Below are 16,670 nucleotides of genomic sequence, written 5' to 3'. Positions count from 1 at the left end.
TTGTCTATGCTTATGTATTTACTGTTGTGGCTTCAAATACTCAAAAGAGCTCTTCAGCGAAGTGTTTAAGGCAACATTTCTTTGAGAGGTTGTCATTGTAGCCTTCAATAATTCATTGTCATTGCTCCTTATAGGATCCTATGATGCATTTTATCTGGCACCTGAATTTCAGGAGCATGGAATTGTAACTGAAAAGGTTGGTCTCAACTTCTGACATTAGTCTTTATGAGTTTTGTTCATCAAGTAGATGGTTTTGAATATTGTTTATGTGGGTGTCACCCACACCTCTCTGTCTCTGTCTCTCTGTCTGCGCGTGCGTGCGTGCTTCTCTCTCTCTGTCTATCTCTCTCTATCTCTCTGTATCCCCTATCTCTCACACTCTCTGTACCCCCCCCCCCTCTCTCTCTATCTATCAATCTCTCTGTTTATCTCTCTATCTATCTATCTACTTATCTCTGTTTTAGGCCTGTGTTTATGGGGTAGCTGCAATCCTTTGGACCACTGCCAAGTTTGGCCTGTCACCCAATCAAAAGCTAGCCTTGCCCAGAAAACTGAAGAGGCTGCTGCTAGAGATGGCCAAGAGAACCCCCATGGAGAGACCTTCCATTGTGATGGCAAAAAAGGTTTTTTATAGTTCAGCTCCTAACCATTCTATTGAAAGAACCTTTATTTGTATTCTGTATTGTATTATGTAATTACAATAGGCTGAGATTAGGACAATATATTATATTGTGCCCCTGAAGTATAATGAAACTGCATCTAAATACAATATTTTCCTGTGTCTGCTGTTGTAGAGCTGTCGGGACTATCTATCCCGTCAAGGAACTAATGCTGACGCCGTGTGGACAAAGCTCATCAGTAGAGTTCACCAGGTACCTCTCCACTGTAGCTACAGATACCTGTACAGCTGGGGTGGTTAGTCCCTTTCAGAGACTGTTGAAAATACTGTCCCTTGAGAAAGAAAGGGACCTGTTATAGTTGTAGGAATTATAGCCTTGACATTCTCTACTGTTACTTTTCAGCCTCTCCCAAAGGACACTGTCACTGAAGATCTGAATGTATTGGATAGTAAAAGAGGCTCAAATGAGGAGTCGACACATGTCATGAGTGGTATGGTTGATATATAATATATTTGGATATGATTTTGCCTGCTTTGTGATCAACACGATGTAAATACTTTGCATTGTATTATACTACTGACATGTGCTGTGCATTGTGTGAGACAGTATCGTAGATGTTGTAACTGGTGTTGTTATGACTGTGTGTAGGGTTTGTGCCCATGGCCACTGAGAGCCGATTGGCTCCTGTGCCTGGCCCTGTTCCCCATAGCTATCCAATCAGCAGGAACCCCCAGCTCCCAGAGGCCTTCACCTCCCCAGCTACACACTTCACCCCCATCGTCCTGACTCAGGAGAGTGACAATGAGGAGAGGACCCCCAAACCTGCCTCAGACATTGAGGGGTAGGCAGTGGTCTGGGAAATGTTTCATAACACACCGATAATGTCTGTGCAAAGTGATTCTGACCCAATGCCTATGTCCTAGAGCTTTGTTTGGGCTCATACCATTTCAGTTGACTGCTGATCTCAAGAGTATAAAAAAATACATTCTTGTGTGGCAGGACTGTTGATGAGTTCACAAGAGGTCCTGACATTCAGGGAACCCCCCTGCACCTTGAGGATCCCCTGCTGCCCCAGGTAGACAGAGATCTACAGAGAGATGGAAAAGATAGCCCTGTCACTCAAAGGAGGGTGGTCACTCGAAACTCCTCCTCCACAGCCTCCAGTGGCAGGACATTGGTCAACTCCCCACCTCCCGTCTCCCCTGAACTGACCAATCAGGGTCAGACAACAGGCCCACTTCCTCACACTTCCTCATCCTGCTCTCATCTCACTGGCTGTGGTGTTTTCAACAACTTTCTCCTCCGCCAGGACCCCCAGACAGGACACCTAACTCTGTTGCCAGTGCAGATAACTGGTTCTGAGTTTGATCCTGGACTGGACTTGAATCTGCCCCTGATTTCCAGCTCCCTCCAAAGCCAACACGGAGGTCCCAGGGGCCCTAAGGGCCTTAGGAGCGATTGTGTGACTGTAACAGTAAGCCCCAGAGACCAGCTGACCTTTGACCAGGCAGCTGAACCGTCTCTGCCCTGCCCAAATGGCAGCCCCAGCACCAGCAGCAGAGCCCCAGACTCCACAATGGCTGCATCCCAAACCCACAACAGAGAAGCAGGCCCAGGGACAGGAGCTGAGAGTGTGCCCCACTATGGAGCACCTTTGGGAGGTCCCCCTTCCCCTTCCCCCTCCCCCTTGATCTACCCAGCTCTACAAGAGGTCATAGCTCTGCTCAGGGGAGAGTTTGCTTTTGATGGCTATCTGGAGAACGGAGTAGAGGACCTGGCCATGGGTAAGCAACATGAGGACAAATGTTTACTCTACCGTACATGACATTTATTCATCTTGGCGTCATGAAAGTGTATGATCTTCATGGTGAACCTATATGACCCATATCAATGTCAAGTGTTACCAAAACATTTTCACTGACTTGGCATCTGTTGTTTATCTTTTCCTAGGGGAGTACATCTTCTCCTTGAAGGACCTACAGTACCATACTTTCGCCAGTGTTGTGAGGAAGAAGTTCTGTGATCTTTACTGGGATGAAGACTTGCTGGGAGTCCTACACTGCCTAGTAAACCCTAGCCAATTCTCTCTGTGAGTATCGCTTAAATTCCCAAATTTTGATTGTTAATGACAAAAACAGGTATTATCATAAGAACACATCACATTCCCATTCCCATTCCCACAGTCACAGAGCAGTTGGAAAACACTCTACCTCAAACAGTTAGTTACAGTATTTAATTACAGAAGAAATTCTCATAGATCCTCTAGAGCTATCAGTAGTGTCAGAAGGCTTCATATCCATTCAAATTGATTCTGCTTATGCACAACCATTAGTCACATGCTTGGTTTGTCTCTGGCAGGGATTGTGTTTAGAATTTTAATTTCTCTCATGTGACTCCTCAACAATATATACTTTAGATGCTTCTGTCCTCCTCTACACTCCCTTCCTCCCCTCCCTTCCTTCCTCCCTCCACACACACACACACACACACACACACACACACACACACACACACACACACACATCGTTTCCACTCATAATCAGCATTCATAGAAGATGCACTTCAAACACACACTTTCACCATCCACCCCCCTCCTGCTTTCTCCTGCAAGAAAGGTTCCTATGGTAACAGGAAACCTGTCTTGTGTATTTGTTTGTGTTCCTTAGAACATTGCACCATTCAGGAGCCACTTAAGGTCCTTCCTGCATTGTCATTGGCAGTCATGAGGGGCCTTGAGGAGACATAAGTGTCTATGAATGAATGAAAATAAGAAATATGGCATCATCCCATCACTCAACCATACACAGACCAGGGAGCGGGAGTAGCTCAGGAGAGGGCATTGAGGAGATTTGTGTTTGTCAGTTTACTTAGACACCTTTTCATCCATGACTTGCTATGATCTTACGCCCAGAGAAGTGTGTGTGGAAAAAGCCTTTAATCCCTTCTGGTGGTGAGACATCACAGCGTTGGACAGACATCTTCCTCTGGCGAGAGTGTTTGTTTTTTTAAAGAGTTAGCTGCAATGGGTTTTTTTTTTCCTCCAGTAGCAGCTAGCTCATAGAGGATATTGGAGAACTCTTCTGTTGAGCTACCAGATTCAATCTGCTTCTGATACAAACGGACTTGTCTCACTCCTGTTTGGAAGACAGTAAAACCAGCAGTCATGAAGTTGTGCACAGACGTTCTCGGTTTGTTTTGATTCATTAACTTTTCTGTCCCTGTATGTATTCCATGTGCTGTTGTTTTGTCTGTCCTATTAAAGCAGCCAGCGAGAAGAGGGTTTCTAAGGCCTGCCCGTCAATTTAACTCAGATTGTATTTGCTTTGTTGAAGTGAATTGTGCTTGTTTGAACTTGTCTGTGTTTGTAAATGTGTCTTCTCATGCTTCCCTGATTATTTTCTGTCTGGACCTGATAGCCAGTCTTGTGTTTTCATTGAGTTGTTGACTGAGTTGTTGTTCCCACTTCTTTCTCAGTATTTTTCATGATGTGTCATGATGTATTGGATGTATTTTGTGTTGTGTGTTGTCTCTCTTTCTCCCTCTATCTCGCTGACTATTGATGTGCCACATGCAGCGGCTCTAATGAACAGTCACCATCAAAGCCTCGGCAAAGGGCAGCCACCTCACCCCTGAGACCTGGGTGGGTAGAGGAGAGGAGGGACACACACCAGCATGGTCGTCAGCTGGACCTGAATGGGAACCTGCACTTCGGTGGCCCTGTAGGTCCAGAGACGTGGAAGAGAGCTCAGGTAGAGCAGACAGCCTGTTCTGAACACAGAAAAACAGAGACTGTACCTGAGGAACACAGGCATACTGGAGCAAAGGCCAACAGTCCTGTTAAAGGGACACACAAAGTTATCTCAGAGGAACTTCAGCACCATGTCTGTCACGGTAGGGAATTGACAGTTTTTTTGCTTTTTTGCTACTTTCCCTCTACTTCCTCTCACCCCCCTTCCTATCCCCATAGAGGACAACTATTTATTTTCTACTTTTCTAGAGAAAAGTCTTTATCGATACATCCTGTGAGGTGATGTAGATTGTTTTGACATTTCTACTTAGATGAGGATGTAAAGATGTTTGTGCTGCTGTATAGCTGTGATGTTATTATGACACACTCTGCTTTTGATTGGCAGTTGTATCGAGGTTAGGGGAATGATTGGCTTTTGGAGTGAGTTGTTAAGAGCGCAGTTTATTCAGGACGGCCCAAATCAAGCTGTGTCGTTCCAACGCTCGCCCCAGCTGGAGAGGGTTGTTGTAGAAACAGACACAGAGTTTACTTCCTGGTCCTTTACACATACATACTCACATAGACACCCAGAGACACAGTAATAATATTACACGGTTTCTCACACAGTCTGTCTCTCTCTTAGAGGTGCCATCCTTAATTCGTTTTTCAGCCAAATGGCTGGCCCACCACTTGTTTTGGTATAAAGTTTAGAGATGGGTTTGGGGAAATCTGACCACTCTCAAATTCCATAGTAAACAGCAAGATTGTGCCTTTAAATACACCCACTTAATTACACAGAAATACACTATATTCCTCCTGACTGTCACACAAAAGACATTTTGAATGATGATGATTCCAACCAAAAATAGGCTATTCACATTGGTGGTGAAGGTTGCCTGTGATGCAGAATGTAATAATGTAACAAGGTTAGTGTTTAATTACATGGCAACAAACACATTTAAAAGAACATTTTAACAAAGGGAATCTGTTCAGCCTTGGGACACTGCCACTGGACACTGCCACCCCTCACACGCGCGCACACACACACACACACACACACACACACAGTGATTTTAGGGAGCTTTTTTCATCTCTCTCTCTCTCTCTCTTTCCTGGTCCTGGTTTAGGTGTGAGGGCTGCTGAGGGCTTGTCCAAGGGTGCCATGGAGAGCGGAGATCATCCGGTGGGGGGCAGTGATGAAAGCCCCTCTGAAGCTGACTCTCTGTGGGGGATGGAGGAGCCCCTGAGGCGAGGCCACAGAGGCCAGATGAGTCCTGACAGCTCAGAGGACATGGAGGATACAGACTCTGTGGCCTCGGAGCGTCTCCTATTCCCAAGCTCTGGAGCAGAGGATCCCGGCCCCGGCCCGGCCTGGGCCCTGGCCTTCTACGGTGAGGACTGCTTCAGCCAGGACGTGATCAAATACACTCTGAACCTGGGACAACGGAGTGACAATGAGTCGCCATGCCTGGAGCAGAAAACACAGGTGGGTAACCTCAGAGGAGACGCACTGAGCTCAGATAGAATAGGATATGTGTGGGTCATGACTGATCTATGTGCTATGGTAGTTTTGATGTCTGGTATCATGTTTTTTCGGTGTTAAACGCTTTAAGTCTTATGAAGCCAATAAGAAAAACATTGCTAACATATTTTAGGGTAAGATTTTACTTGGGTATTGCTAATCAACAAGCGGTATTCCTTCATAGACTTATTGTATGTCATGAACATTAGGGATTAAATTCTTGGTATAAAGCATGCAATCATTTCTTATAGTCTCTGCAATCTCATTAGAAGATTTTTCTTGACCTTTTTTTTTTTATTATTATTTTTTTTACAATTTACCGCTAGCTTTTCCTTTATCATTTTAACATGATATGATCAATACATTATTCAATACATCATTTCACCTTCAGTTAAACTCAATCATTGGTAATGTTGATCTGATTGAATAGATGCGTACTAAACTTGAAAAACGATTATATCGTTGAAAACCAAGCAATACAAAATTTAAAAAATACAAAAATGTATAGCTAAAGCAAAATACAAATCATCCTTAACCCCATGCTTTGGGGGTGAATAGGATGAGAGAAGTACTTTGGGATTTTAGGTTAATTAATTATTTTCTCCAATTGTGTTGAATATTAATATGTCAATCAATCCACCCTTTGGAAGAAAAGTTATTATAATTTGTAATAGAATAATAATGGCCCTTCTTTGTATGTGTATGCTTTCATGGTAATGTCCTAGGTTTTTATAAGCTCCTTCACTGTAAGTCTCACAGTCCCACAACTACCTATTTTAGATGTGGCCTTCAAAAGACCTTTTGCTTTCTGTTACCATAGTGAGGGATGTAAGAGGAGAGCCACAAGTACTGTTAATTGGAACCACTTTGTGTAAAATTGCAGCTTGCAGTTTCTTACTTGTTTTCATTTGTGATTAACTAGGGGCTTGGTTCTGGTAACCGTTTCTCAATTTTTCAGTCTTTAAGTTAATATACTATTCATTTCACTGAACTATTGAAAAATGGTTCCCAGTGGCAAACACTATTACAATACTAAAACATTTGTTTACAATAAACTGTTAGCCTATGTTACACAAAACCTATACTTTTTTGTATACTATCATTTCTTATGGTATGGGATAGGCTCTTTGTAAATCTGTCTGGTTTTGTGTCTAGTTATGATTTTGAGCATATTATTTCCTTCTCCTTATGCTGTAGGAACTTCAACAACAGCTGATGATAGAGACTAGGAATCTGAAAAAGACCCGAAATTTCTACCAGAAGCTGCTCCATCAAGAGAGAAAATGCAAAGGTTCAATCCCATATCACTTTCACGGTTTCCTCTCTTTCACAATGAAGTAGATGAATGCAGTAAAAGGGCTGTAACTCTTTGTTTTTCTCCTGAAGGTTCCGAGGCCAAATTGATGCTCTCCAAAGTGAAGGTCCAGCTTGAGGAGTTGAGGTCCAAAGTGGAGTTTCTAGTCTCTGTAAAGAAATATCTAGAGGTGATAAAACTAATTCTATCAAACTAAAAGATTTCAAAACAATTCCTTCAATTTCTATAAATGTGTTGACCAACAATGTGACATATCCCTGACTGTCTGTCTTGTCCAGGTGTTGAGAGTGGATCAGTGGGGCGTGGATGTGTCCCTCCTTCCTGCCCTGGCTGCCTCTGGTCAAGCGTCTCTGGACCTCCTTCTCTCAGAGGAGCCTGCTGTACTCAGCTTTGGGACAGTGAGAGGGAAGAGCTGCCTGCAGGCAGGCTCACCTCTGGGACTCATGTCCTATCTGTACGCCAGGTAACACTTCATCAATGAATGTACTGTCAACCAGGCATGGATGAAGAGGTCCAAATCCATTAACTATTTTCTCTTAATTTTAGGTTAAGGTTAGGTATATGGTTAGGAGTGAGTTTAAGATTAGGGTTAGGGGTTAGGTGTAGTATTTAAAGATCATTTTAGGAGAGTAAGAGTTGTATTTCCTGTTCAGCAGCATGGCTTGGTAGCAATGACCTGGGGTGAAGGCATAGAATTATAGACACTAGAGGGAGCACTTTCCTGATGAACTGTGATAACATTGGGAGTGCCATGTAATACATTATGTCATAATCTGTGTTGTAAATCAAATGTTGGGTGTTAATCAAATGTTGGTGATTCACTTGCGTTGTATCAACACAGCCCGTGTCTCAGGTCAATAAATTATTGGCACCAGTAAACGGCATCATGCACCTGAAAGCCAAATCAAATCAAAGTGTGCACAGGATTTTATTTAACCTTTATCTTGGCAGGGAGTCCCATTGAGACCAAGGTCTCTTTAACAAGATCAAAAAGTCAATAAAGATAATCACAATATATTTGGGTGGCCATATAACTCGCTTTGTGTGTCAAATCAAATTGGGCACTCAATGCTTTTATCCACTGTGTAATATGTTTTTTTGCTAAGGCACCAGACTATCAACAGTGCAGTGAAATATAAGGATAACTGTAGCCTTTTGTTGGAATATATACAGATAAATAGTATAAATATAATACAGTAGCAATGGTGGAAGTGTGAAGTGTGTGTGTGTGTGTGTGTGTGTGTGCGCGCGCGCAGAGGTGAGTGCAAATTGTCATTGTCTCTAGTGCAGATGGGTAGTAGGTAGTGCTGCTGGGCGTCAGGGTATCAGTTCAAAAGTCTTATAGCTTGGAGGTAGAAGCTCTATCGGAACCTGTTGGTCTGAGACCGGATGCTCCGGTACCATTTGGCAAACGGTAGCGGAGAGAACGGGGCGTGACTGGGGTGGCTGTGTTCTTTTGATGATCTTCCAGCCTTCCTCAGACACCTTCTGGAGTAGATGTCATGTACAGCTGGGAGCTCGCTACTGTGCAGTTTTCACCACCCTCTGAACAGTGCTGTGGTAGAGGGCGGTACAGCTGCCGTACCAGGCAGTGATGCAGCCGGACAGGATGCGCTTAATGGTGCGCCTACAGCCGTCTGAGGAAGAACAGTCACTGGCACGCCGTCTTCATCACTGTGCCAGTGTGATGGGACCATGTCATGTCCTCAGTGATGTGTACATCGAGGAACCAATCTACCAGGCCTCTTACCTCCTCCCTGTAGGCTGTGTCATCACTATCTGTGATCAGGCCTACAACAGTGAAGTCGTCAGCAAACTTGATGATTGAATTGGAGTCGTGTGTGGTCGTGCAGTGCGATGGCAATTGCGTCATCTATGGATCTGTTTGGGCAGTATGCAGTGGTTCCAGTGTGTCAGGAAATGTTGGGTTGAGGTGGGCCTTGACAAGCCTCTCAAAGCACTTCATGATGACAGATGTGAGTGCTACAGGGCAATAGTCATTTAGGTAGTCAGACAGGTTACTTTGGATTTGTCCATAAAGAACGCTGCCAGCTGGTTAGTGCATGCTTTGAGGAAGCGGCCTTGGATGCTGTCTGGGTTGACTGCTTTAGGAGTATTCACCTTCTTACTTACGTCGTCGGCCACAGAGATCGAAACCACACAGTCACCATGAGCTGCGGAGCCCTCATAGTAGGCTTGGTGTTGTTGGCCTCAAACCGAGCATAGAAGATGTTGAGCTCATCTGGAAGAGAGGCAATTGTGATCATTTCATAGCTGGATTTTCCCTTATAGTCCATAATAGATTGTAATCCACTCCACATGCGTCGGGTATCGGAGTAGGTCTGTGCTTTTAACATTGCACGGATGTTTACCAACCATTTACCAATGGTTTTGTGGTTGGGAAATGTATGTACAGTGGTCCTAGGAACAACGTCGTCTATGCATTTTGTGATGGGTGCCATTTCCAATCTATAGGTAAACCTATTGCAAAAGAAGACCATGCGTTGATCCAATAGGCTGGTGCCATCCCAGCTAATAGTAAGCCCCTCCCTAGTTGACTACACACTCCAGAGAGTTAGCAACAGATTTTCACACTTTTTACTTTAAATTTGCTTGTACTGTATGATTGGAATCCTCCTGGGAACATTCTTAAAAGATAGGTTTATATACATTCTTGTTAACGTATTGTGAGTATTATTCATCTGCAACTCAACACATGGTTTGAGAGGGCACTATTTCGTCCTCTTGGTGCTGGGGGATGGAACTAAAAGAGAAAAATAAGTAAAGAAAAAATATTAAATATACCAGTTTCATTTAAGGTAAAAAAAAATATAAATAAAAACACTGACTGCTGTGCCATACAGGACAAAAGATTACTGGTAACAGATATTTGACAGATATTTACAGTAAAAAAAAAAACTAAAAAAAACAGATATTTAAAATCTGTGCATACGAATTAAAAATGTCTATGTGAAATTGAAAAATATATAAAATATATATAAAAATATATGTCACAGAGAAACAAAGAGAGGGTGGGATGAGCTGAGAGCAGCTAAGGAGTGGATTTTCATTTTCTTTTAATACAATTTAAAAAATATCTTTTGGGCAAAAAAAAAGTCCTCAGGTCCCTAATTTTGATCATTGTCAACACAAGCAGTTATTTATATCTATTCATGTCAAATGTGTGTATTGACTGTTTTGCTAACTAAATCCTGCATTCAGATAGCTCACTAAATACTATCTCTCATCCTGTGTCAGAAATGCTCCCTTGGAGGGCTACATCCAGCAGTTCCTTTACACATATCGCTACTTCTGCTCCCCCCAAGACCTCCTACAGTTCTTGATAGTTAAGTTCACCAGTGCAGCAGGGTATGTATCCACTCTCTGTTGTGCTTCACAGTTGGACATAAGAAAACACAATTGAATGTCATGCTCTCTTCACAGTAGCCTATTTGCAGCTGTGGTTGAGTGATCCTCCCTTCCTTTGCCTGCCAGGGGAGGTCCAGACACGTCTGGGGACAGTGCTAAGGTCTACCATCGGAGCCTGGACTTGTTGCAAGCCTGGCTGGCAGACTGCAGACTGGTGGACTTCAACCCCAAGTCTTCTTGCCTCCTGGGGACTCTGGAAAACTTTCTCACCACTCAGGTAAGTAGAGAACTGATCAATCAATCAATCAGTCATTTAAAAGAAGCAATCAATGGAAAAATATCAATCATTCAGATAATTGAATTAATTATCTGATTAATGTTTCTGTTCATCATTGAAATATGTTGCAGTACAGTCGTCATTGTCTATTTTGGTGAAAATACAGAAAGCATTTTAACTCTCCAAACCATTGAAACAATATTCTTGTTTGTGAACAAAAAAATATTGGATCATTATCCGTTTTTACAAATTGTGTTACTTTATAGGTGGTTCCTGTAGATTCCAGAGGAGAGAGACTATTGGCCACATTAAAAAGCTCTCCTATGAAGAGGTGGAGCCAAGGCTGTGGAAGCCCAATGAGCATTCAAGAGGATGATGATGCCCCATCAGTCCATTCCTTACATGGAGAGTCATCTGTTGATGTATCTGGAAGGAAGGTCAGTGTAGGGAGTTTGATATTTAATTTTTTCATGAGATACCAATTATTACCGTTCAATTGGCCCAAACTGTTTCTAGGGCTACGTCTTGCTTAAAGGTGACCTGTCAGAATGTCAAACAGTACATATTTCAACTTCTTTTTTCGAGGGGATCTTTCAAAGTTCATATGTGTCTGCGTAGAGTTTCCAGTGGAGGATATCCAGGGTGGTAGAATCCCAGGCAGGTCAGCCCAAAGAGAAGGCCTACTCCATAGCTGCAGCCCTGCCTATGCCCTGCTATACCTCCCTTATGGATGACCTCTCCACTGCCTGCCTCAGGAGTGAGGAGCAGCACCCCTTCAGCCAGAGTGAACACAGCGGCCAACTCACCGCACAGCAACTTACCCTGCTGCAGCAGGTACGCACACACACACACACACACGCACACGCACATGCACACACACACACACACACACACACACACACACACACACACACACACACACACACACACAGCCCAGTGACACCTTGTCACAGCTGGGTCTCCACACTCAACAAATCACTATTTTATGAATTCCTGAAATATAATACTGGGGTCAACTTGTACATCTGTTTTCTCTACAGGATTAATGTAATGCATGTGTGTAACATTAGCTCTTTGGGTGATTTCTTTAAATGCAGGAAATGTTTCAAGACTGTCACCCAGTTCATTTTCTCAACTCTAGAGCACAAGGAGTCCGAGATAAGGCTGTTAGCATTACCAAGTGAGTATACCCTGAAGTCGATATTCGATACTTCAGTGACATGCTCTTAAAATAAAAGTTAGTTTGAAGTGAGAAGACTAGCACTTTTAACATTTGCACTCACTCTGGGAAAAGCACCAGTGCATTCCTGATAATATGTGTCAAATTGTATTAACTGTGTCCCATTTAACCACCCTTTTTCTGAAGTATGCTTTTGTGCACTTCCCCACATTGGTTTAAATGGGAATAGATTGGTGTAAGAACCCATGCTCAAACCTGTCTTATGCTTGTAATTCAATGTGGGGAATGTAATGCAGAAAGTGTCTCACTCTCTCTCTCTCTCTCTCTCTCTCTCTCTCTCTCTCTTTCTCTCTCTCTCTCTCTCTCTCTCTCTCATAGGAATGTGTCACCCTATGTTCCTCCAGCAGAGGTCAGCAGTCTCTTTGTGTCTGAGGGAATGTCACAGGACAGCCATCTCCAGCAGCTGTTGACATATTCTGACAGTGTTACAAACTGGGTCTCTGCCGAAATCGTCATCTGTGACACTGTGAAGGTGAAAAAAAAGGGAATGGTGCCACTAAGCTTGTACCCCCCCCCCCTGCAGAACATTATAACAATATACTCTCTTTTATGTCATTCAACACACTCAAATGAAATAGTCATCTACTTCCTAAAATTGACTTGAAGAAGTCAGTTGTGTAAAGTGTTTCTCCCCTGATAGCAATAATAATAATCTATACATAAGTGAGAGACAGATGTCAGGTGTCCTTTGATTTATTCTTCTCTATCAGTTGACTCTGTTCTGCATCTCACTATGGGATATGCACCCCTGCGTATCCTATTTGCTGAAACCCTATTCAGTCACACCTGGAACAGGCCGGGAGCGCTTTGCATGGCTGACCCCGCCCCAACTCAGCCTATAAAGGCTACTGCAACGCACACCCATTACATTCATTTGACTCGCTAGCCTGTCTGCAGTGTTCCATTGGAAAGTTAATAGCTTTAGGTTGCTTTTTTCAGCTTTTTTCCTTTCTCATAGGAATTCTGCTAATTCAGGCTTAACTCTTAATGAGCGAAGTTCTCTCTAGTTTGGCGCTCGCCTAGCTACTTTCTCTCATGCCCTTTGGGTGCCTTGTGAATTTTGTTGCTAACTCGCTGGTTGACTTGTTTGCGTGCTTTACGGCTAACTTGCTTCAACAACATTAGCTAGCTTTCATGCCTCTTACAGTTGACAGAGCATTCTGTGACCATAGAATTGCTCCCCTCGTTTAGTGAACAAAGTGAAAGAAAGAGTCTAGCTTTTCTCCCTCGTAATTCCACACTAGTAACATTTGGTCGTAGTGTTGCTTGGCTAGCTAGCCTACGTTACACGACTGTTATCCCGCTCCACCCACTCACGCATTCACCACACCAGTCCTCACTACGCTAGCTGGTTAGAAACAGGGTAGGTCACCTATTTTTGCCCCTCTGCTGCTTGTAAAGAGGTGATTCGCAGAATGAAATGGCCGCGCATTGCAGTAGCCTTTATAGGCTGGGCTCAGGCGAGTCAGCCATACAAAGTGATCCCGGCCTGTTCCAGGCGTGATTGAATAGGGTTTCAGCGAATAGGGTATGCAGGGGTGCATATCCCATAGTAAGATGTCTCCCTCATCTCGTTCAGAGAACCGGTTTTCTATAATAGTTTGTGCAAATGCAAAACCAGATCTCTTTTCATTCCAGACACAAGCGGCTTTGCTGACAAAGTTTCTACTAATGGCTAAATACTGCTATGAATCGAGAAACTTTGCTACAGCCATGCAGGTCCTAGGAGGACTGGAGAATGTGATTGTCAGGCAATTACCGGTAAGCCTCCATTGAAATAAACCGTTTTATACAGAAAAATGAAAAGTCTGGAAAATAACCTCACATGCCTTCCAGTAATATGGCTCTTATACAGGGCTGTCAGAGGAGTCAGTGGATATTTGATTGCTTTCTAAATTACCTGAACTTTGAAACTGAATTATGTTGGTGACCATCAAAATGTATTTTGAATATAATGTTATTTCTGCTCAGTAAATTACTGGAGAAACAATCACGTCTCCAGTATTTCATATGTATATAAAATATATAGGTTTTGTTGTTTCTTCAGAATCAGATACAAAACATACTGTATATCAGTTTAGTGTCAAAACTAAATGTGATGGCCCTCATTTAGCATTTAGTATTGGTTACAGAAACTCCCCCTCTCTTGCCCATAGGCTTGGAAACATCTGTCTACCAAAGTGTTTGAGATCCTAGAGGAGCTGCGAGCCGTTCAGGTGTGTGTGTGTGTGTGTGTGTGTGTGTGTGTGTGTGTGTGTGTGTGGGTGTGTGTGTGTGTATGTGTGTGCGCATGTGTGTGTGTGCGCGTGCGCGTGCATCTCTCTCGTGTGGGGTTTGAGCTGCAAGGCAAAGAAACCAGAATCTTCAAGCAACACATCTGGGAAATGTCCATCCTCACAGCTGGCCATGATTTTGTAATTTAGTCTGATTCATTTGAACTACAAAGAACTTAATATGAGGTATTATCAAATAACACCACACAGAAAGCAACTGATCTCTTCAACAAAGCATGTTTATGTTTGTTTTCACAAAGATAATAGAATGTGAAATAGGGTGACAGATTGATAAAGAGAGACCAATTAGTGAGAGCCCTGTCCCCTTCACTGTCTGTGTTTCTCAGGTCTTTCTGAAGAGTGACAATCTCTGTCTGATGGGAGGAGAGCAGGGGAGGAGAAGAGCCACCTTACCAGTGCCCCACATCCTAGCCATGCACATCCAGCAACTGGAGATTGGGGCTTTCACCCTGACCAGTGGTGCCTACAAGTGGCCAAAATTGAGGTTAGTCAATTACAAAGTACAGATAGTCTACTAAACCATAGAAATATGGCTTACACCAGCTCTACACCAGTTCTAATACCATCACAGAGGGTCCAAAAGCACCCACCATTGTGATTGATTAACCTCATCCTCTCCTTTCGACTGGCACCAACATCAGTCTGACACTCAATATTGAACGCATAAACTTGAAATTAACTTTCTCGCTTGCTGTTACGAAGTTTGCCACGTTGCCACCAAACTCAGATTGTTTAGGACAAGTTTCCCTGTGTCCTTCTCCCACTCAAATATGGCGGGCAGATGCTGGGGGTCACAGAAGGTCACTGTGGACGGTAATGACACAGCTGCTAATTCCGTGGCAGTCATGTAGAATTTGGGTTGTTCTAGTGGAGCCCGCGCCGAACCAGATGGTGCATCTGGGTTGGCATGCGATTCAGGAGGGATGATCACACCAGGTGCTCCTGGCCGCGTCGATGTTGACAGATGCTGGGGTCAGTAGGGGTCTCGGTGAGAGGCAGCCACACAGCTGGTTATGCTAGACCCTGGGTTACACCACCATTCTCCAAATCAGGTCACTTATGGTATTCTGAAAAGTGGTGGTTAACTATGCTATGCATATGTCGCAATTCAACAATAACAGACTGTGTTTCTCTCTTTAATTTTTTCACTTTCTCCTTCTCTCGTTCTCCGTGTTTTGGGTTTCGGCTATTACCCCCACCCCCCCACCCCCTGTCCTCCATCCCTCATCCTTTAAGGAACATAGCGAAGGTGGTGAGTCAGCTCCATGCGTTCCAGGAGACTGTGTACCCCTACACCCCCAACCCGGAGCTGCAGGCCTACCTACGCCTGCGCATCAACCACTTCAGTGGCTGCGATGTCCCCCTCTTGGCTTCTGACAATGATGCCAACTTCCACCAGCCCCCCTCTGATAGACACACCCGCCGAATCCAGGACACACTGAAGAGGGTGAGAGCCACCTTCCAGTGACCCCAGCCCTAGTCAGAGCCCCCCCCTCCAAACTCCAAACCTCACACTTTCCACTGACTGTAATCTTCTGTCATTTCTTTGTTTCTATTAGTAATATGTTTCTCTTCAATTCTTTGGGGATGGTCATTGTACAAACTCACTAACAAATCCACAGGAAGGCATCCAATGTTCTGGTGTCGCCACTCTAATTCTAGTTGTTTCACCATTGGACAAATCCAGTGACCACTGCATAGTTACAGTTCCCTTGTTCTTGTGTACTGAAACGAGATGTATCAATGCTTTTTTTTGTTGTTAGATTCATTTTTCAAGAAAATAACTAAAATCAAGATCAGGTAACTGTAAAATGTCTTTCATGTTAAAGTATTCATCATGGGACTGATACAGACAACCAATTTATACTCTTTTCATCTGAATAAGCCGACTGATGATCTAATTTTCTCTCTTACATACTGTAATATATTATGATTGTTTGTATCCCATAGGCCCTTCTTCAGCCGATGTGCAGCAATGTTTCTGAATAAGTTGACATCATGTGTTCACAGAGTGCCATTATTTATTAGCTCAAAAAAGTAAAAGTAAGATAAAAAACAAATCACATAAAAACCATTCAGAGCTCCCCTATTTTTGTCTCTGAAACCGTAAATGCATCCCGTGGCCTGAAAATGAATCATTTTTACATTACTTCAAGATACTTATATAAAACGGATATGATATGATCTAGTATGGTGTTATGACTTAATAAATAGAAAAACCTGAATAAAGGCATATGGTTCCTCTTGCTATTATGTTTAGCTAAACCTGTTTCATGGTGTAGTGTACTAAATATTTGCTTACAATC

General features: G+C 43.3%; 1 protein-coding gene across 1 annotated transcript in view; it reads left to right on the top strand.

Annotated features, from left to right (window-relative positions):
• kndc1 (kinase non-catalytic C-lobe domain containing 1) overlaps positions 1-15,961 on the top strand; it is a 29,026-nt gene extending 13,065 nt beyond the window's left edge. The window contains exons 9-31 of the mRNA XM_083696205.1: positions 135-196; positions 465-623; positions 795-872; positions 1,023-1,110; positions 1,269-1,461; positions 1,620-2,404; positions 2,571-2,709; positions 4,195-4,369; positions 4,754-4,763; positions 5,475-5,833; positions 7,067-7,160; positions 7,256-7,353; positions 7,463-7,647; positions 10,443-10,553; positions 10,680-10,830; positions 11,097-11,267; positions 11,449-11,664; positions 11,928-12,010; positions 12,389-12,542; positions 13,709-13,831; positions 14,227-14,286; positions 14,691-14,848; positions 15,601-15,961. Of these exons, the coding sequence (XP_083552331.1) occupies positions 135-196; positions 465-623; positions 795-872; positions 1,023-1,110; positions 1,269-1,461; positions 1,620-2,404; positions 2,571-2,709; positions 4,195-4,369; positions 4,754-4,763; positions 5,475-5,833; positions 7,067-7,160; positions 7,256-7,353; positions 7,463-7,647; positions 10,443-10,553; positions 10,680-10,830; positions 11,097-11,267; positions 11,449-11,664; positions 11,928-12,010; positions 12,389-12,542; positions 13,709-13,831; positions 14,227-14,286; positions 14,691-14,848; positions 15,601-15,832 (3,884 nt within the window). The 3' untranslated portion in view covers positions 15,833-15,961. The remainder of the gene's footprint in view (positions 1-134; positions 197-464; positions 624-794; positions 873-1,022; positions 1,111-1,268; positions 1,462-1,619; positions 2,405-2,570; positions 2,710-4,194; positions 4,370-4,753; positions 4,764-5,474; positions 5,834-7,066; positions 7,161-7,255; positions 7,354-7,462; positions 7,648-10,442; positions 10,554-10,679; positions 10,831-11,096; positions 11,268-11,448; positions 11,665-11,927; positions 12,011-12,388; positions 12,543-13,708; positions 13,832-14,226; positions 14,287-14,690; positions 14,849-15,600) is intronic.
• The last annotated feature ends 709 nt before the right edge of the window (positions 15,962-16,670 follow it).

The sequence above is a fragment of the Argentina silus genome (genome assembly GCF_951799395.1).
Source record: "Argentina silus genome assembly, chromosome: X".
In the NCBI taxonomy this organism is placed as follows: Eukaryota; Metazoa; Chordata; class Actinopteri; order Argentiniformes; family Argentinidae; genus Argentina; species Argentina silus.
This window is presented reverse-complemented; position numbering and strand designations above follow the sequence as displayed.